Below are 21,319 nucleotides of genomic sequence, written 5' to 3'. Positions count from 1 at the left end.
TTTGGAAAAAAGTATCCCCGTTTACTGTGTTGAGTTGGCACTGTACAGAAATTAACAGCCATATTGGTCTAGAAATGTTGAACTTAAGTTTTTTCCATTTGTACAGGGGTAACACACTGTATTAAATATGTAAGGTCTTATCTACGTGGGTTTGATTACAAAAACTAATAAAGTATTCTCTAAATTAAAAAAAAATACACTCACCAGGAAGGAATAAAAAACAAGTAAGGGAAACCCCACCCATGGTAAGCAGCGCACCTGGACCCCAGACTGTCTCTGCCGAGCGTGCATGATGCACCTGTAACGACTGCATCTGTAACGACTGCACCTGTAACTATGGCACCTGTAACTACTGCACCTGTAACTACTGCACCTGTGCCTCCTTCCCGCCATGATTTACCAACAGTCTGGTACCAGTGATGCCTTCGTGTTGTTGCTCCAGAACTCTCAGCAGAACGTCCCTTGCCTGTTTGTCTTTCCTCTTGCTTTGTTGCCAGTCCATTCCTGGCAATCTGTTGAAGGTTCCAGCAGCCATTTGGGATTTGAAGTAACCTTGTGACTTCTGGCCTGTTACTGTTTGGTGCCCTTCCATATCTAAGGGGTATTTGTTCCAGGACCACACAGGTAGCAAGATCCTTGGATGCTTAAGACATACACACACACACACACACACACACACACACACACACATACACACACACAAACACACGTATGTAAAACATAGTGTTTGTGGGTGATGTTGTATAATCCTCCCATAGACTTTAAGTCTCTCAAGATTACTGGAACTACCTAATGTAAGATACTTTTCTTTGAATAATTTACATAATTAATATCATGTAAATGTTTCCTATATCGTATTGTTTAGGGAATAATAAAGAAGGAAAACTATGTCTATTCATGTTCATTTCAGAAACAGCTTAGGAGAGTTTCTTAGCATGTTTTTTTAAGCTAGAAGCACGGAACTGTGTGCATGGACCAAGCTGTAGAGAGTCCTGGGTTGAAGGTATAAGCAAAAGAAAGAGTAGAGGAGACACCAAGGAGAGTTGTCTCTACCAGAGTCTCGATAGCGAGCCTCTGCTTCTCCTTGTTGGTGATGATAGTCTTTCTGTTGCTGATTTGAGTGGGGCATCTCTATATTGCCCAAGCTAGTCCCAAACATCTGAGTTTACACAATCCTCCTGCCTTAGTTACTCAAGTAGCTTGGGCTCTGGCCGTATACTGCCACTGGTTTAAAAGAAAGGATCTCTCCATCTATATTTGAATATGTAAGTTAGAAGCAGGGTTTACCGGTCCTAGGAGTCAGAGTGTGATGACTTCTTTCTTGAGTGTGTTGTCAACTTGACTACATCTGGAGTAAAATGAAACCCAGCATCTGGGTACCACTGTGAGAGTCCTGACTGAATCACTGAAGTGGGGAGACCCACCCAAAATCCAAACTTTTTGAGGTGGGAAGGGTCATCTTAAATCTGGGCGACATCTTCTGCTGCCAGCCTACAGAAAGGACATGGGGGAAGGAAGCTCTTGCTCTTCAACTGCTTGTCCTCACTCTCACTGGACAGTTCATGCCTTTGTTAGCGTTAGAGTCAAGCTCTTCAGGATTCCAGCATATAACAAAAACAAAAAAAAAAAAACAAAAAAAAAAAAACAAGCTCTGATACAGCCATCCTTCTTGAACTTTCCACAGGGAGAAAACCATTGTTGGCATAGTCAGACTATACTCTGTAAACCACTGTAGTGGTAAACCAAGTCTCATTTGTATATACGTAGGTTCACCATGTGAGTCTGCGTCTCTAGAGGAGCCTGACTAACACAGTGTCCACATGGCTTTGCTTTAACTATGATTTGCCCTTGACTCGCAGTATCTGCCACTTGTGTCTTCCAGAAAGTTAAGCCCTTGTTTGTGCACTCCAGTATGCAAATGCCACAGATATCCAATCCTTCACACCTTCCTCGTCCATCCATGGTAGGTCAATTGTTTTTCCCTAGTAAACGTTTAACTCATTAATATTACCAAAGTTCAGTAATGAAATGTTTTGGTTAAGATTCAGATGGAGTCCAAATTGGAGAACGCACACAGTGATCAGGTGACTAATAAGGAGTACCAGGAAGGTAAGAATCTAGGGAGTGGGAGTGGAGGTGTTTTCCATAGTCCCAGCATATCTGAAGCCGTGACCTCCCCGACAACACCAAAGGAAAGCAGGACAAGACCCTGTCCTGTTACAAAGAGGTCCACATATAGCCTGAGTGCACGAAACAGATCAACCTTCATATCTCCTTCTTTCTCCTTCAACATTCTCTTCCCCCTCTTCTGAGCCTCAGTCTCCAGTCAAGACTGGCATCAACCCTCACAGAAACCCTCCCTCCATTTTGTTTTTCTTGTTTAGCCAGAGGCATTTGGTATCATGATGAAATCAAGATTTTTTTTTCAATTTATAAACTTCTTGCCTCTCTGTGTTCTGACTGCTGCTAGTTGAAAGCATATTTTGTCATTTTTCAAACTCAGAAGCTATCTCAGTTAAAATTTCATTTCTTTTTACTAGACTGCAAAAAAATGAAAAAAACAAAATTCTGAAGCACTAGTTAAATGTCTGTTTATCCAATTTAATAATTGGCAGAAAGAGAAAACCGTTTCTTGCAAAATTCTCTTTGATCAATCCTTAAAGAGCTTCAAATTGGATGTATTTTTACAATGTATTTGGTCCATACACATCCGTAAAACTTTCCTCTGAACTTGGAAGCCAAATTAAGTCTAAGTAAGAGTGCTCAGGGAGAGGGATGAGGGTGGGTCTCCGTGGTAAAGTGTTTGATTAGAGTATATGAGATCCCAGGATTAATATTCAGGGTTGGGGGAAAGGAATTCATTATTTCAAGCTTATAAATTGATAGAGCACAGTAAATTAATAAGATATAATAATGTCGTTTTGTATTATTAGCATTGATCTTGACTGACCCCTGAGTGAGTGATTCACTTGGCATGTTTAGAAACATTTAAAAGTAGATTAGATAATGAGTTTGTGCAGGGAGATTCGGTGAGCTAAGAGCTTAAGTGCCAGTCTCTGCAGAAAGTGTGAAGCATCTCCTTCCTGGGTGTCTGTGCAGTGGGAACATTTCCTGTGGTTGTGTGCACTGGTGATGTCCGGTCAGTGGTTGTCTTCCTAGGGACAAAGGAATCTTTGAGCAAACACAGTGATGGGAACTTCCCCCGAGCTGACTAGATTACACCATGCTCACGCTAGACTTCATAGCTTAGGAAACAGCAATGTTTAAAGATGTCACTGTTTAAATAATGACTTAGATCTGTTAGATTGGAAATCCCAGCTCATATTGTAAGCCATTTCTAAAACATCTAAGTGGACTTGTGCCTTATCATGAAAAAAGAGTGGGTTGGTTAATTTAGAGTTTGTTGCTGACCTAAATTTTGAATTAGAAGATTATAATCACAGCAGTACATTCCCAAACAATCCAGGTGAGAAAACTGTGTCCACAGTTGACTTTCCGAGGCTGGTAAAATAGCTTAGTAAAGAGCTTTGCCTTGCCTCTCTAGGTATTGGATTACACACACACACACACACACACACACACACACACACACACGCATACTCACACACACTCACACTCACTCACACACACATTCACACACACACTCAAACTCACACAGAAGGAGAGAGGCAGACAGACACACACATTCACATACACACACTCACACACACACATACACTTACGCACACACTCACACATACACACTCACACACACTCACACACTCACACACTAACACATACACACAAACTCACACACAGAGAGAAAGAGAGAGGCAGACAGACACACAGACACACACACAGAGACACACACACACAGAGGCACACACACACACACACACACACACACACACACGCCTAAGTAATTTTTAACTTTCGAGGCAAGAAAATTATTTCTCAAAGGTCTACTTAAAGTATCAATACCACAAATAACATATATCTGGTTAATTATCTTTAGATGACCCAAAATTTATTAAAATCAATCTCCCACTATTTTTTAGTAAAGACAAACAAGTTAACATAAGGTGGAAAGCTGAATAAATGATTGAGTAATTTGGGAAGTGGATGAATCTCTTACTAGAATGCATGGTTTAGAGGTGGTAGCTTGTGGATGGGTAGCATTCATGATACCCTGTCAGAGGACCACATTGTCACCACCAAGCAGGTCACTCCAAGCTGTGGGATTCATTAACATCTGTGGCTTCTAAGAAGTAACATATGAATAGTATTTCCAAGTACTAGTGTATAAATGCATACTAATGAGGAGTTAGCTATAGTTACTATGCATCTGCCTTATAAGCAAAATATCTCTTTCTATACCATGAAGGTGTGCAGTAACATTCTGGCATACATTTCATAAGTGGGACCATGTATATGCTGTGCATGTGCATGCGCACATGTATGTGTGTCCCATACACATGAGTGTGTGGTCTGTACACCCATGTATGTATACTCAGAAGCCAGAGTGGGACATCGGGTATCTTCTTCTGTCGCCCCGAGACAGGTCTCTGACTGAACTGGAGGCTCGTCTTTTTGGCTATGGTCAGTAAGTTCTCGGGATCCACGTATCTCAACTCCTAGTGCACACGCAGCGGCGCCCATTTTTTTCCCGTGGTGCTTGGGATTTGTGCTCAGATTTTGGTGCTTGCTGAGCGAGCGCTCTTAGCCACTCATGTCTTCAGCCCCCCTCTTAAATTGGACTCTGAATACCCTGCTTCGTGTTTTGTTTTACTGTTCAAGCTATTCAGATTGATATTAATATTTAGAATGCCCCAGTGAACATGGAAACAGCAGCCCTCTCGGTAGCAGGGTTCTACGCTGCATCAAAGGCATAAGTCCCTAGGCTGTACTTTCGCCGCACACAATGGCCTTTGGAAGAACATGCAGCTGATATGTGGTGGGAAGAGGTGATATTCTTTTCAAGTTCTTTTCAAGGTCTAACTCTGGTTCTCACTCCCACCTCATGAGTTATGGTTTCCCCTCTGGTTTCTTCCACTTAGCAGACAGCTCGTGCGAGTCCAACGAAGTTGTATCAACCCTTGTTATGAACTGTAAGCTAGTGGCTATGTACTGTAATATTAACATGAAACTTGGAGAGTCAATGAAATGCCCCAAAAGTCTGTGCCAGGCACCCCAGACTGGGTTGTCTGACCCCAAATGCATGTAGGAACAGGCACAATCTGTGTCAACACGAGCATGCACCAGGAAGGCCAAGCGCTTTGGAGGATGTCAGTCCTTGCCTCCTATCTCAGTTCACTCCTTAATCCCTGGGCACTTCCTTCTCCGGCTTTCTTCTGCTGTGTGAGGAAGGGGTAGCAACCCTATCCTGTACACTTGTTAAAAGGATTAAATAAGATAATATACGGAAGACACGTGGAGCTAATTCTCCCATTTGCTTCCCTTCACACGCTGTTTCTAATGTAACACCAGACTGAAAGCTGGCAGATCTATATTTTAATTGAGCACGGGAAGCAACGAGGCTTTGAGCAGCAGGTGCATAAACTAAAGCAACTTCACCTTCGCTCCTTTAATAACTAGTTTCCCGTCTGGCATGAGGAACACTGAAGTCTGGGGCTGGTATATTCAATACCCTGAGAAGAGTGACTTAAAGAAATGCCGTATAATCCAAACAACATTATACCAGGGGCGACCTGCCTGAGCAGGCTGCAAGGGACTTCTTTGTTACAAAGTCCTGAGGGTTCTAGGAAAGCCAAAGGGTTTCATTCCTCTGATAATCAGATTTAAAAAAAAAAAGATCTGGCCAGTAGAAAGGAGCAAAAACAAGGCACAGCACTATCTGGAAGGCCCGGAACAGTTTTTATGTGGTAGTAATTATCCCAGCAGAGCACAAGTAAGATTATTAATTTGTTTGCTACTTCCCGGTGATGAGATGTGGGCTGTGAGCCTCCCATTGTGTGCCCCACTCTGCCCCCAATCTATGTACTCAAGCAGGCCTTTCTCACAGCCCAGCAATTAGGTGTTATTGACATTGTAATCTCTGGACATCTTCTTAATGGGCCCAAAAGACACGGATCCCATAGATAAAACCTCAAAGTAACACTTGTGTTTAAGCACCTTGTCAGGAAGAGAAGGCCCAAACATCAGTATCTGCAGCCCAGGAGAAACTAAAGCCCCGATTACATTGTATGACTGATTTTTCTTGGGTTTCTAGGAAAGAAATACCCAAGGTTTCACTTGAAACCTTCTGGAGAATAGCAGAAGGACCGTAATGTAGTTGATAAAAGTTTTCAGAATCTTTTTCACACTTTAAAAAATTGGGTGTGAAAATGTTTTCTTCACCGTCTTTTTGCCACTACTTGTCGAGGCTAAATGTTAATTAAAAATTGATAAGCAACTTCGGGCATCTGTAAAATTAAAATCCAACAAAGTAGGGTTAGCTTATACATCATTTCTAGACCACCAACCATAATCATGACGAACAGAATTTGAAGATCAGATTCACGCTGACAGGTGTATTTTAAAATATAATTACGTGTAAAACTGATACAGGGCGCCGTTTCATTTCTAACTAAACATTAACGTGTTTATAAGGACTGGATGTGAGCACACATTTATAATCCCAGCACTTAGGAGATGAGACAAGAGTTTGACTTGGCTTCCAAGCCAGGAAGGAGTACAAACCGAAACCCTGTCTCAGACAGCAAAGTGTAGACGGCATTAACCCCTGAATTATATTTAAACGCCAGGGCTAACCTGATTGTCTAAGTACGGAGTATAAAGATGCTGTAAATGTTAGTTAGTGATGTCATTGTCAACAACCTTTGCTCCTTTGCTGTCACCAATTCTCTGTTATTGAAATAGTATAGTATTAAATTACATGCAGGCCTGAGCCGATTCTCTTTCCTGGAGACCTTTCCTTGTTTCCACACATTTATTCTGAGATGGTTCCTGCCTGAGACAAAAGCTTTAGGGCAGTGGACAAGAAACTGACGCCTGGGTCATCAGTAGTCTTACCCTTTAATTGATCCTTGCAGATGCTGTAAATTCTGCATTTACGTAGGAAAGGGCCCAGGAACCAGCTAAAGAATTATGTATTAAAGAAGCTATGACAGAATCCAAAGGCTTTCTGAAGAGTTGTCCGTGGGTCAAAGGTACTGCACATGTGACAAGGGAGGGTGGGAGTGCACCTGTGCGGTAAAGAGCTTGCCTACCATTTACTAGGTCTTCCTTAGTTCAAGTCCCACGACTGTGCGAAAGAAAAAGGCAAATGAAAAGAAAGGGTAGCCACAGTTTGAAAACACAGTGCAGAGCATCTGTGAATCCACGAGGCTGCTACCAGCTGTCTGTAACTCCAGTTCTAGTGGCGCCAACTTCTGCTGTCTCCAGGGGCACAGCACACACAAGGTACACAGATATGCATGCACATAAAACAGCCCTACATACAAAAGTAATCCTCTCTAAAGGATGCTTTAGAGAGGAGCCTTTAGTCTGCTTCTATTAAACTGGATTTGCTTGCATTGTTTAAGTAGCAGTGGGATGCATGTGCCTTTAACTTTTCCTCAGAAGTGTTACGTTTTCAAATTTAATTATAGTATTTTGCTGTGTGTGTCTTGGGCTTATTTTTACCTGCTGTAGAGTTCATTCTACAGTCATACGAATTAATCATCCTTAATTTCGACATCTGAATTTGAAATGCTTTGAGAGCAAAACCACAACACCACAAGTAGAAATTTGTATGCTACGAAATTTGCACGAAATCTTCAGGCCGTCTGAAAGAAAAGAAATTCCTTTTTTTTTTTTTTATTCTTTTGTAGTGCCAGGGTCAAATGCAGGACCTTGAGAATACTAAGCAAGTACACACCAAAACTACAAAAGAATGCTGGCCCCGAGAATTTGGGGTGTTGACTATAACAATCTATACAACAAATTCATTCTCCTTTGGTGGGAATTTAGAAGACAGAGCCACACTGCTGTAAACATTCAATATTTTCCATATTGTAGTGTATAAAAGACTCATGGCATCGAATAACTAAAAACAATTTCTGAATCAGAAACTTATTGGATACCATCCAGTCATGCTAACAAGGCAATGGGCCACACCCATGCCAGAATTGCTAAGTTTGTATTGACCCAAATTTCTACTAATTCTTGGGATCCCTACTTGTTCAATATGGCCCATCTTGCAAGGTGTCAAATTGCGCCTCATTTTTTTTAAATTTCAAACGTCTGAGACCTGGTGAGGAATATTGTTTTATGTGTTTACTGGTCTTCTGGGTTTCTTCGTATGTGAATTGCAGTTAGCTGTTTTTTTCTACTCATTATTGGACAATTCTCCTTCCCCTCAGTTTTGAAGTCTTTTTATTTTTATTCCTAACCTCAGTCCTTTGTTATTTGCTTCACAAATACCTCCTCTCTGTCCCTGTTGTATCTTTTTATATAATATTTTAGTATTTATGTATTTATTTTATGTGTATGAGTACACTGTTGCTGACCTCAGACACACCAGAAGAGGGCATCAGATCCCATCACAGATGGTTGTGAGCCACCATGTGGTTGCTAGGAATTGAACTCAGGACCTCTGGAAGAGCAGTCAGTGCTCTCCACTGAGACATTTTTCCGGCACCCCACCTCCTACCACCCGTGTAAGTTTTAATAGTACTTTTGATGTCCTTTGTTAAACTAAACTTGATGATTTTTTTTAAAATCTCTTTATTGATTCTTTGTGAATCTCCCATCATACACACCAGTCCCACTCAGCTCCCTGTCCCCTCATATCCACCTTCCACCTTTGCAACTCCCCCACCCCTTAAAAAAACACACAAGGATAAACAAAACGAGGCATAGAAAACATCTCACTGTGGAAGCTGTGGTGTGTCACAGTGTGTCCCACAGTATATTCTTCTGTCCATGCATCTTCACTTGCAAATATTCATTGCAATGAGTCACTGGTCTGGTTCCAGATCTCTGGTTTCTGTGACACCATCAATATTGGATCCTCACCCAGACTTCTCTGGTTATCCTGTTGTTGTCCTGTGTCATGGAGACCCTGCAACTTTGGATCAGCAGGACTGGCCCTTTACACTGGGTTCACAGATGATGTAGATTTTAGGGTGGGCCATGCCTCCAGAGCCAGCTCCACTCTGCTGCCCACTTGAGGCTCAGGGCCACTCTCTGAAGTGCAACAACCAGCTATGAACAGACCAACTCTCCCTAGCTCCAGACCTTGAGGCTGGCTCTCCCAAGCACCCACCACCATGGCCAGCTTTCTGCCTTTCATGACCCAGGAAAAGGTTTTGATTTTTAATTTCCACACACTCATATTTTTCAAACTTGTAATTTTGAACTTGTTTTCTTAGCTTCTTTTTGTTTTTAATAAAAAAAAATCTATTGTCTGAACTCTATACATACAGCTCCTAAAAACACTATCAACTTGATTTTCATATTCAGCTTTTAAAGCACTAGGACTAATTGTGATACCCTGAATATCTGTTTTTAAGAGAACCTTTTACAAGAACACTTCAGGGCTTGGAACACAGCTAAGTATAAGATCATTCACCTTACGTATATTTAGTTCTCTGGTTGAGTACTTGGCACGCGTGTGCGTGCACACGCACGCGCACACACACACACACACACAGATACATACAAATGTAAAACAGACACATCTATACATGTGCACAAACACAGACACATGGAAATGAGATACGCACACACACTCACTCACTCATATTAAGTCTATTGCATCTTTGAAAGACATTTATGCCTGTTCTGTCTGAAACATGGTTCCTTTCAGGACAAGCATCTGTACGGGTTATTATGTCTAGTCCTACCCCTCTACAAACACAAAACAAAAGCACTGAAACTCCAAATCTGTTTCTTGTGAATTCTATCTTTGCTGTGATAGGGCCTTTGCAGATACAATCAAATCAGGATGAAGTTATTAGGGGGTTAGCAATGAAATGGGGACATTCCTGCTTTTTCCAAAAGTCGCTGATCCTCATTTGGGCCCACAAGTAACTGAAAGCAGACTGAAAGCATGACATGTCTTCCTTTATTTTGTGTCTGTCTGTCTCAATTTAGCTGAAGGCACAGAGTTAAGTCACTGCCCTTAACTTTTCCTCTTGAGTTGCCTTGTATCCTAGAAACGACACAGATTCTCCAGAAAAAGGGGACCCTGGCACCAATGAGGACAGTTTTCAGTAAGGATAAGGCTGCATCTTGGAGCAGAAGTAAACATCTAAGGGCCACTGTCTTATCTCTTCAAGCAAGAATGACTTCTTTGGACCATCCCAAAGTACCAGAACTGAGACAACAGTCAGAGAAACAATACTTTTATCAAGACAGCTTAATCATGTATTCTTCTGGTCCCTTGGCACAAAACTTTCTGTTTAAATATAAAGTTCATGTCTATACCCTGAAGGTGAACATGAGGTCAATGAACCCCTTTACCTGTTCTTACCGTGTAACCTCATTAAATAAATCCCCTCCCTCTGTTTTTTCCCAATTGTTTGTCTCTTTAATGGGTAGATAGGACACAACTGATAAGCCATAGCTTGTTGGGGCTTCCAGACTTGGGTTTTTATCCTAAACACTCTGGTTATACCAACTCAGTGTGTCTGGTGTCAGTATTAGAGATAAACACTCAGCAGTCCCAGGGAAAGCACTGAATGGTGACAAATTGGGCTGGAAGAAAGGAGAGAAAGAAGGGAGATAATGAAAGAGAGAGTAGAGAAGGAAGGGAAGGGGCAGGGGGAGAAGAGAAAGAAGAGATTGAATGATTCGATTGCTAGTGGCTAAGTGCTGATTGGTGGTAATCACTATGGTGATGGTGATGGTGATGGGGCTGTGACGAGGCAAAGAAGGCAAGTGCCCAGTGTCAGAGGAAGCATGGCTGTCTGGCTTCAGACGCTTGGGCTTTAGACTTAAAGCCTACAGAACTAAGAAAGAATGTATTTCTGTTAAGCCGACCAGCTTGGGAAATATAGGTTCAAGTACTTGGTACCACATTAGGTGGCAGTTTGGGGAGGTTATAGAACCTTTGGAAGGTGAAGCCCTATTGACAAGAATATACCTCAGGGGTGGGCATTGAGGTTTGGTAGCCTCACCCCCATTCTGCTTATGCTTTACCCCTCCCCTCCTTCCTGTGTGTGCATACAAATGCTTCCTGCTCCCCTCTCTCCCACCTCCCACTACTAAGCCTTCTCCCACTGTGATGGACTCTGTTCCTCTGCAATCATGAGACAAAACAAACTCTTCCTTAGGTTGTTCTTGTCAGACAGTTTTATCACGACAGAAAAGTGACTTGAAGCAGAAACTATAAGCGGAAGAGTGAGGTTTTTACTTGGCTGTGTTGGCTTTTGGGAGGAATGAGAACGACTTTAGAACATTGGACTAGAAAGGCACTGGACGTTGTAGTAGTGCATACCTGGCCATGCTACAGGGAGCCTGGACGACTGGAACAATGAGAGCTACATGAACAGTAGAATCTCAGCTCAGGAGGACTCAGAAGGGAACTAGAACTTTTTCCAACTGGGCTAGAGGCCATTCATGGGATGCTTCAGCAAAGAATCTGGCTATGTTTACCCATGTCCTGAAAACTTACATAAATCTAAACAATGGACTAATTTATTTGGTGGAGGAAGACTTGCAGCAGGAGTGTTGAATCTGCGGTGTGGTTATTACTGATTGTACTCATTCAGACCTACAAAGAAGAAGAGCAAGAGGCAAGGTAGAAATAAATGACAGCTGCGCAGTTTGGAGAAGAAAAGAGCTTCGGAAGCATCACATCCACAGTTGTATTGAGAGTCTGTGATTGTTAAGGAGGTCAGCATCATTAAAGAAAGCCTCCTACTCTCCTTGAGAAGACTTGAAAGAACTCTCAAAGCAAGACCACAGCCAGCTAAGCTTCCATTTTGGGAAAGAGGGATAAAGGCTTGATAGCTAATAAGAAGCAATTGCTTCAGTGGACACACTTTGGTGCGGCTGTGGTTCAAGAGGCCAGGGTACACCCCAGACTTAGTGCCATCCATGTGGCACTGGTTTTGGAGACAAGAAAAATGCAAGATTGAGGGAGCCCCGTAGTTTCAGAAAGCAACTGAGACCAGGAGATATGTCACAGGGTCATAGTTCCTTCAAAGATGCTCTGAGAAGCCACTGAATGAAGCTATTAAAGGTTGTGGTAGAGACCTCCAAGATATTGGAGATGCTACGATCATGAAGCATCATCTAGCCAGGAGACTTGCATACAGGGGGTAAAACAAGCCCAAGACAGAGATTCATATTGCAGGCAGCTAAGCTGGAAGGGCAGAACCACCTAAGCCCTTTGAAACCAAAGCCCCAGATACTGGGCATGGAACCCCAGGATTTCATATTCGCCTGCCGAGTTTCAGCCTTTGTGATCTTATCTTTCCTCACTGTGTTCTCACCCCTCCCTTTTGGACTGGAGATGTGTTGTTGTAAAAATATAAAAATAAAAAAGATATTGTTGGTTCTTTTACCCTGCTAGCTCTGGCACTGCACACATCCCAACTCCTCAGCGGCCCAGAGTCTCCTCTCGCCACACACTTTCCTACACTCAAACCATCACATAAAAGAACACACAACACAATAATCTTTGACCCAGTTGGTAAGATATAATTGCCCACTTAAACATACAAAACCCGGTACCATCCATCCCTTAAGAACATTGATTAACCTGTAAAAATACACCGAGCAGAATCTTAACATCACCTGCCATGGCTTCTCCGCCCTCTCTCTCTCTCCTGTCCTCCCTTTCTCTTCTAGTCTCCTCTTCCTACAAACTTCTCTCCCGCCCATCCTCCCTTCTCCTCCAATGACAGGCCTCCTTCTATCCTGTACCTGCCCCTCACCTGTACTTTACAAATTCAATGGCAAGGTGGTTCTGGTGAAGTCACCTGAGTTCTGAGTATGTGACTAGGCAGCTGTCCTTGGGGCAGTGGAATTAGCATCAAAATACAGATAACTTCAGGGCAAACCACAACAGAGATGTATATAATATGTCATTGCAGGTTAGGAATAAGTAAATTCTCCTTTTATTCAACTGGGTATCATAATTAAGAAATTGCCATCAGTCTTAAAAGAGATTTTGAACTTTTCAACTGTATTGAGACTGTTAAAAAACTATGGGAACTTCTGAAGTTGGTCCAAAGGTATTTGCATTACAATATGACCATGAACCTATGGGGACTTTGGGGTAGAATATCCTGGTTTGAATGAGAAATCTTCTGCCACAGGCATGGTCGCCAGCTGGTAGTATTGACTGGGGAGGTTATGAGAACTTTAAGTAGAACCTTGCTGTAGGAAATACATTGGAATGCGGCCTCTCCCTACCTCTCCCTTTTCCTTGCCCCCACCTCTTGCTCCCTCCCTCCCTCCTCTTCTCTCCTCTTCCTATGTGTGGATGAAAATTTGATCAACTACTTTCTCATTCCTGCTATCATGCTGGACCTTCCCCACCAAGAGGGGCTCCATCACTCTGAAACCCTAAGCAAAAAAAACCTCTTTCTTCCTTAAGTTGCTTCTATATAGTTACACTTAAAAGAGACAAATGCATGAATCAAACCCAAGCTAACAATGTAACACCTGAATCAAGCCCAGAGTAATACTGTAACAATGTAACACATCCATAGTCAGACTACATTTTAACAATGCTGGAGGGCTCCAGTCTTGTCATTTTGCCTCACAAGAGGTGGTAAGAAGTCCTACCATTGGCTAGCTGCCATGCTGAAGCCACCGCTTCCTGTTTGGTTAGAGCACTACTGCTCCCCAGCTTCAAGACTTTCTTTCTTATAAGGTCTGAAATAGGCTAAAGCTCCGGTGGGAATGGGATTGCTGCACCCCTGGCAGTTAGCGAACTGACAAACATTTGACAAAAGTGAACTTCGGTGTCTGGGGAGTTGGCTCAGTTCGTAGTGCTTGCCTGGCAGGCACGAGAACCTGAATTTAATCCCAGAACTCATGGGAAGGTCTTAGGCATTGTGGCTCTCTCTTATCATCCCAGAGCTGGGGAAATAGAGACTGGAGCATATCTGGGGCTCACTGGCCAATTAGCCCAGCCTAATAGTGGGCTCCACGATAATAACAGACCCATCTCAAAGTAGAGGGATGGCGTTGTTAGCAATGACATCTACAGATACCTGTGTGTCTATGTACCCATCCATACACAAGGACACACACACACACACACACACACACACACACACACACACACACACCCTGAGTCTCAACTCAATTTGATACAGCAAGGTCATGATCTCAATATCCCCAACTGTTCTCACCCTAAAGAGGGTATCACAATGGAGTCTCCCTGAGAACAGGCCCAAGCACCCTTTTCCCTTTCCCTCCCATCAAACCACTGTTTCTGTTCCCCTTTCCTTTTGGTGGAAACCTGGGAGATACCTAGGAGACTTATGAAGCTGCTGAGTCCTTTCTCTCCAGCATATACATTTGCACAGACACTTTGGGTTACCTATTACACTCTGAATTGCCCTTGCTTCGAAGTATCACATGTTAGGGTCACCAAGGAACTCACTCTTTCACATTTTTCATACTTTGTCACTTCTCCTTTAGTCCTTTAACATGTCTCTGTGGCTCTCAGGCTGACATCAAGTTCCAGTTAAGCAGGGAGAGCTATTCACAGCCCTGCCGCTCTCCTGCATGGGCTCTCCAGCTGGGTTTTCATAGATGTCTTTACCTACGTGGCTGGTCTTCTGCATGGTTTCTGGGTTCATTAGTATTCTGCTGACCAAGCGCAGCCTGATACAGGCAGTCAGATTCTTCTCTCTCATCAACTAGGCTACTCCAGGCTTCTTCAAAATGGACTTGAGGTTCTCAAGAGCAAATCCCAAATTTCTAGTAGCTCCATCATTTGCTCTTGTATTACCAGTCAACTAAAATTATGTGGCCAGAACCAGGGCCAGTGTGGGAGAAAATCACAAACGCTGTAAGTCTATGGAACACACTGTCATCTAGCTTTCCCTTTCGCTTTGTCATTCATTCATTCATTCATCCATCCATCCATCTCACAGACTTTAGGAACATCTACTGTAATCAAAGCCTGGGGTTAGGTACTAAGGATACAGAGGATTTTCCAGGGCTTGAAATTCATATTTTAAGACAGTTACCGAGACTAGAACTTTGAGAAGTCAGATTTGCAAAGGTCCCAGGAAGTAGGGTGGTGAGCTCTGCGTTCTGCCTCATTTCTACAGAAATTGCTTTCTGGTTACTCAGGATCTATCAACAACCCTGGCTACCCAGGACTGCCTAACAATAGCTTCTTCCCCATAAGAGCAGCCCGGAATTGAAATACGTTGGGGAGGGAGGGGACGCAAAAGTTTTAAGAATATATTTTAACATCTCAATTAAGAAAAAAAATCACATTTGTTTGCTCATATGTAGTTCAAGCAGATAATTATATAATGATGGCATTTCCACTCAGTATTTAAAAGTCAAAGGTAGATATCAGGTGGGAACCGCTTACAGTGTAATCCTGGGAGCCCCAAGCTGTCTGTTTGTTTATAGAAACAGTTGCTCGCGACGGAATTCATGCTTGTGAAGTCACATAGACCAGAAGTTCAAATGAAAAGCTTTTCAAAAGAATGCACAGAACGTTTCTATGCTAAGGGAATTCTTGTCCCCCGTGATGAGGACAGTTCACATTTGGAGCCCAGCTTCTCCTGCGGAGGGGGTAGGGAACAGAGTGGGGCTTCATTTTCTCACAAAAGGCACAATGTGAGGCACATCTGTGAACACGGTGCATAATTTGTTATGTTCTACAAAGAGGTGGATTTCTGTTATACACATACCAGAGCTGTTGAGCCTCACCCATGATCTCTCTATTCAGGCCCAGCAAAGAAACCGGTCTCCAGAAACTGAAAGGGGAGTAAATTTTTCTTTAAAAATTAGATACAGATTATCGCTTCAAAATGCAGGAGGGAATTTTACAAGTGATGGTGTGCCGATTAGCTTTGCAATGAACATCCAGCCCTTTATAGAAACGCATACTAGCGGTGGTCAGCTGTGACAAATGTGGTTTATTACTCCCCAAACTGAACTACCCATCTAATGTAAATGAGGAATGTTGGGTGAACTTGAACTGCTTGGACATGAATGACCAGAGAATTTATTTGATGAGACATTAAAGGCTAACTATGGGAACTGTCCCTTTGATGGTCTGGTATAATCAGTTCTTTAGTTCATTAGCATGTCTTTCATAATTTCTATTATTCTTTTCTGGTTATCGAATGGCAACCTCAATGAAAAGACCAAAAAAAAGTTTATCTACAATAGTTCAAAAATAATAGCAACCTTACCTTTATTGGTAAGTATTCATATTTTTATATAATGAAAGAGACATTGTTTTCAAGTACAAGAAGGAGTTGGCTTATAAAAACATGGATGCATTCATTGTTGAATGTGTCACTCCCTGGATGATTTTTAAAATGTCTTCTGGTTTTTTCAATAAGAAAAACAGGCTTTCTGAAACGGACTGATCATTTGCCAAATCATTTCCCTTCCTACTGGTAACTGGGCAGCGTGAACTCTCACTGGGGGCACATCCTTGGTAACAACCCTGTGTAGGCTGGGTACCATAAGATGGCAACATTTTCTCGCCTACGTGTCTTCTCACTTTAAGGCAAGTGATGCTTTATCCCCAATGACTAATGCTAATGCCGTGTGTGTGTGTGTGTGTGTGTGTGTGTGTGTGTGTGTGTGTGTGCTGTATTTAAATATATCTTTTAAATCACCCACAGAAACTCTGAGAATAAATTACAAAGTCACGTTTCATGTTACTAGTGACTCTTTAAATAGAATTTCTCATTGAAACTTTGTCATTAAAACAGAAGGGTCTTTTGGCTGTGCCCATACAAGCATAATAAATTGTGTATGTTTGTGATCCTGAATGACTCTTGCCCATATGCTACCCTGCAAAGCTACATGAATGAGGTATTTACCAAATCAGGCCCACCACATTAAACAGAGAAACCATCTTTATCCATGGTAACTTATCAGTTTCAATTAATCAACCTTAACAATGGAAATTCTGATGTGTTCAAGCAACTTGAAAGCAATAGGTCATCTCCAGGGCAGCCATGTTGTGTCTTTGTGCCTATGGTTTCAAACAAAGAAACATCTCTAGTAAATAGACATACATATACATACATGTGCATATATATGCATACAAGTGGACAGTTACTGCTATGCTGTGCCGTGCCAGCAAAAATGCATGTGGACCATATATGGTTTTTTGTTTTTATCATGGCAAATGTAATCGTTTGCCTTCGAGTATTACTTTTTGAGCTCTGCAAGTTTAAACAAAAGGAAAGAAATCTCCATTGGATGACCATCCTTTCAGTTTCTGTCCTGCAATGTGAATAGCATTGTGCAAACCATTCCAATGGTTTTGAAAAGGGGTAACCATTGGTTTGATTTGGTTACACGGTTTAGTAAAGAACTCCCTCCCACTGCCTTAGGGTCTGTGAAAGGTCTGTGACCTGTTTAGAACTGCCAAGTGAAATGTCATGTCGCCCCTCCCAAATGGGAGTATCTGCATTCATTTGATCAGTATAAAAAATGATTGGGGATGGTGAGATCACTGCTTTTGAATTGCAATTTATAGCAGTTTACAAAAATGCACATTGTTGGAAAAGAAAACGTGGAAGTGTCTCTTTCTAAATTGCATTACCTGTGAAATGTCATTAGTCTCTTCTGTATCTTTACGTCCCCCTTAAAATTATTTGAGAGACCCGCATTAATGAAAGAAAGTCAGAAGTTCGGAATATTATGACTTTTAAAGTTATGTTTTGTCTTACCACTAGAATTTACAGAGGGGGATGTGTCTGTGTTGGAGTTCTTAGGGTAAACAGTGCCCATTTTCCAACCCTGAATGATAATCCTCGCTAATGAGAGCACTGCAAAATCCTCAGTTATCGGCCCCAATAAGTAAGAAGGATTTGTTTGTTGGTAAATACCTTGACTGCTTATGGAAAGGTTGGAGTCTCTGGCTTATTTAGCCCTGCCTCATTCACACTACTCTACCAACATGGTAAGTCCTGTCAGGGGGATACTTTCTAAACTTTGGTACCCACCGAGGTAGACATCCGCCCTATCGGTAGTTTAACAGACAGTAATGTGTGTGGAAGAATAGGCTAAGGAAAAGGTAGGCAGGCTGTTCAAGTTCATGAACGTGGTGCCTGAGGCATCTGCGTACAAACCTGGTGCCAAATACATTGTCCTCACAAGTCTAGAAATTGCATCGTCACATCTTAGAAGTGCAAAGCTTTTAAGAAGTCGTTGAGACAGAAGTTATCTTGAGAAAAACCCTTGCAGCTCTGGTCCTTGATAGTTTGATAGTGGCGGAGAGGGGGAGGGGGAGGGGTGTCAGGGACTTCGTCCACACAGGCTCTGGCGCACTCCACTTTGAACCTCACCACTATTGAAAGTGGGGGTTGTCACGTTTTTATCTTTGTTCATGTTAAGCCGTGGAGTGACAGCCTGGCTCTGTGTTCCTCTCTCCTAATGCCGGGTCTGTAAGTGTCCACATTGACACCTACCGGTGACCACAGGCTGAAAAGTCTTTGTTGCCTTCTCCACGCCCCCGGCTTTCGCTGAGCTTAGTTCCAGGCCTTTGTTCCCCTTCAAAGCTAGAACATCCAGTCTCCTGTTGTGGCTTTCCCGCCTCAGACCCCCAGCGCTTGGTTTTCTATTTACACACCAGGTAAACATCCCTCCCTACAGGGCTGAGTGCAGCCTGGGGGAGGGAGCGTTATCTTCCAGACGCCCTGCCCCACTGGCCCTTCTTTTCTTTCCTTCCCTCATTCCTAACACTCGGAGGGGAATTGGAACTCCAATGCATTAGATAAATCTCAGGGCAGAATCTCCAGCTCCCGAGAACACGTGACACCCCTCCCTCACCCGTTTGTCCATTCTCTTAAAATGGCTCCTAATTCTACGCGGCAGAGCAGGCCTTGCTCACAGACACTGAAGGCCATCTTTACAGCCTGGGGCTGCACAAAAGCTGTCACAACGGGAAATTTGGCTGGCACCACCAAGTTTGAAGTCCTACCTCTCCACCACCTATTTTCCTGGTGATTTCAAAAGCCCCCAGCTTGGCGAGGACCAACTTCAAAGCTGTGAAGTGCAGGGGGCGGGGGAAGGGTGGAGATGAGGGAGGTTGGTGTCCAGCACGTAAAAGAAAGTTCACAAATCTGTTTTTCATTGTTTCAAGTGAGGTCGTTTGCATTTCAGAAAGAGTGTTTGAAGGTCTTCCAGCCCAGCTCACTCCCGGGAGCAGTGCAGATCCACAAATCCTGGACTCCTCAGAACCAGAGTCAAGAGGAACCAGTTTCTCACCCTGTCTGGCCTAAGACTTGCCGGAAGCTGGCAAGCGATAATGTCTCCAAGACGTTTGCAAACTGGCCATTCAGCCTTGAGATTGGTGCAGGTGGACCTGCGAGAGCCCGCGCGCGCGCGCCCGGGCGCTAGCGCGCCTTTGCGCACTTTCACTTTCTCAAGCCCCTCAGAAACCCTTGAGGATGAAACCCTGGGGACTTGCCAAAACCTTTCTCGGACCCAGGGGCCTACCCCAGTGCCTAGGGGTGAGAAGGAATGGCATTCAATAATGATAACATTTGGACCCCTAAGTTTGTTAACTCATCCTCCAACCTCGGGTGTTTAGTCTCTTAGGCAAAGTCAACTTGCTTCTGCCTGGCTTCTAGTCTAAAAAAGCCCTTGAACATGAACCGGAAAGAGGAAATGGGGGCTTTGTATTTCCTGTGGGAAGGTGAGCTCTGCCCTCATTTCTGCATAGGGCTCTTTAGGGGCACCCTAAAGGCAATAAATGATTCCTAATTAAGTAAGTAAAGTCTTTGGAGTTTTGCTTCTTGTAAGGATGAGTCCGAGATTTGTGTATGCACGCCAGATGAGTCAGACAGTCTTTTCTCTCACACTTAACATTCAACTTTGTCCTTTCTTGGGCCAGAACAGCAAGGCTCCCTGCCTCTGTACCTGATCCTAGGGTCTGGGTAACACATTTCTAAGGCTTTTCGCTAAGTGGCAAGCGATATATTTGGAGTAGCTGTCACATAAAGCTGGCATAGACTGGTCCAAAAGAAAGCTGGAGAGGCGATTTATTTGTGCGTAAAAGGCACACGATTTAATTGGAGAGAGACCTGTTACTTTGAACGCTAGTACATGGGATGGCATGGCGCTGTGGGGCATTATTTGAGCTTCATCTACTGTGCACTATATGCCACCGCCTCCAAAGGAGTGTTGCCCTAGAAACTTGTTTTAAATCTGCTGCTATATATCAACACCTTGTTTTAGCAGTCCTTGGCTGAATTACAGTTACACAGTTTGGCGCTTCTTTCAAATTTCCTCCCATCAGTTTTGGCTAAAGAAAGGGATTTTTCTCCTTTAGAAACGAATTGGCTTAATTAGTAAGTAGATTAATGGCAATTGCTGGTGAGTTAGTTTCCAGCAGAGTTTCACCAGAGAGGGTTAATCGGAGTCAGGTCTGGAAGCTTTCCCAGAACTGGCTGCCAGCCATTTCCACCAACCAATCAACCCTACAAGAAACGAAGGGAAATCACATAAAATTTATATTCTTTGTGTCATTCTCCTGGACCAAAATTCCATAGAAGAGCCTCCTGGTTGAGTGTAGTAAGACTTTCCATTTCAGAATTTCGTTGGGACTCTTTTTAACCTTTAAGATTTATCTGAGCACCAAAGTGAAACTTCAAATGGCACAATAGGTGTCACCACAGACACTGAGCGCATTGGAAACTTCAGAGACTCTCAGTCAACTCTGGATTTAGAGACCTTGCATGCCCCCCCAACCCCCAGCCTGCCCTAAATCTGTTACCCACCAGAATGCTTTCAAAAGTTTTTGCTGTATGCTTCGAAGTCTTTTCACTCATTTTTTTCCATAGTGATAAAAATGCATTCATAGTTTCACTTGCAGCTGCATTAGTCTTGCAAAAAAAAAAAAAATCCCCGCTGAGAAACGCATATAATAGAAAAACAGATCCGCTGGACAGCAGTGTAATTAATGCCAGAGAGGGCTGAGGCCGGTTTCATAGTTTGTCTTTTGAGGATATCAAGACCAGACCTGGTGAAAAATGACGCATGCTTTAGCACTTCAGAAAGCTGGCAACTGGCAGGGTTTTTTCCTTTTTTTTTCTTTGACTTTCTGCCGTGGAACAAAGAGGTCGGCAGAACTAGCTAGGTTGCAATGAGTTCTATGTCCCTAGCACATTAAGTGCATCATGGAAACATATTGTATCGAAATAGTTTGGAGGAGAAT

The 21,319-nt window shown here is 42.9% G+C and overlaps 1 protein-coding gene across 7 annotated transcripts in view; it reads left to right on the top strand.

Moving 5' to 3' along the window:
* C17h10orf67 (similar to human chromosome 10 open reading frame 67) overlaps positions 1-19,879 on the top strand; it is a 170,722-nt gene extending 150,843 nt beyond the window's left edge. For 3 of the 7 annotated variants that reach the window (XM_087591514.1, XM_087591513.1, XM_087591517.1), the window contains 3 exons: positions 1,883-1,963; positions 2,043-2,109; positions 19,264-19,879. In XM_087591514.1, coding sequence (XP_087447640.1) covers positions 1,883-1,963; positions 2,043-2,109; positions 19,264-19,382 — 267 coding nt within the window. In that variant the 3' untranslated portion in view covers positions 19,383-19,879. 7 annotated transcript variants of the gene reach the window in all.
* The last annotated feature ends 1,440 nt before the right edge of the window (positions 19,880-21,319 follow it).

This window comes from Rattus norvegicus, chromosome 17 (genome assembly GCF_021556685.1).
Source record: "Rattus norvegicus strain SHRSP/BbbUtx chromosome 17, alternate assembly SHRSP_T2T, whole genome shotgun sequence".
Taxonomy (NCBI): Eukaryota; Metazoa; Chordata; class Mammalia; order Rodentia; family Muridae; genus Rattus; species Rattus norvegicus.
This window is presented reverse-complemented; position numbering and strand designations above follow the sequence as displayed.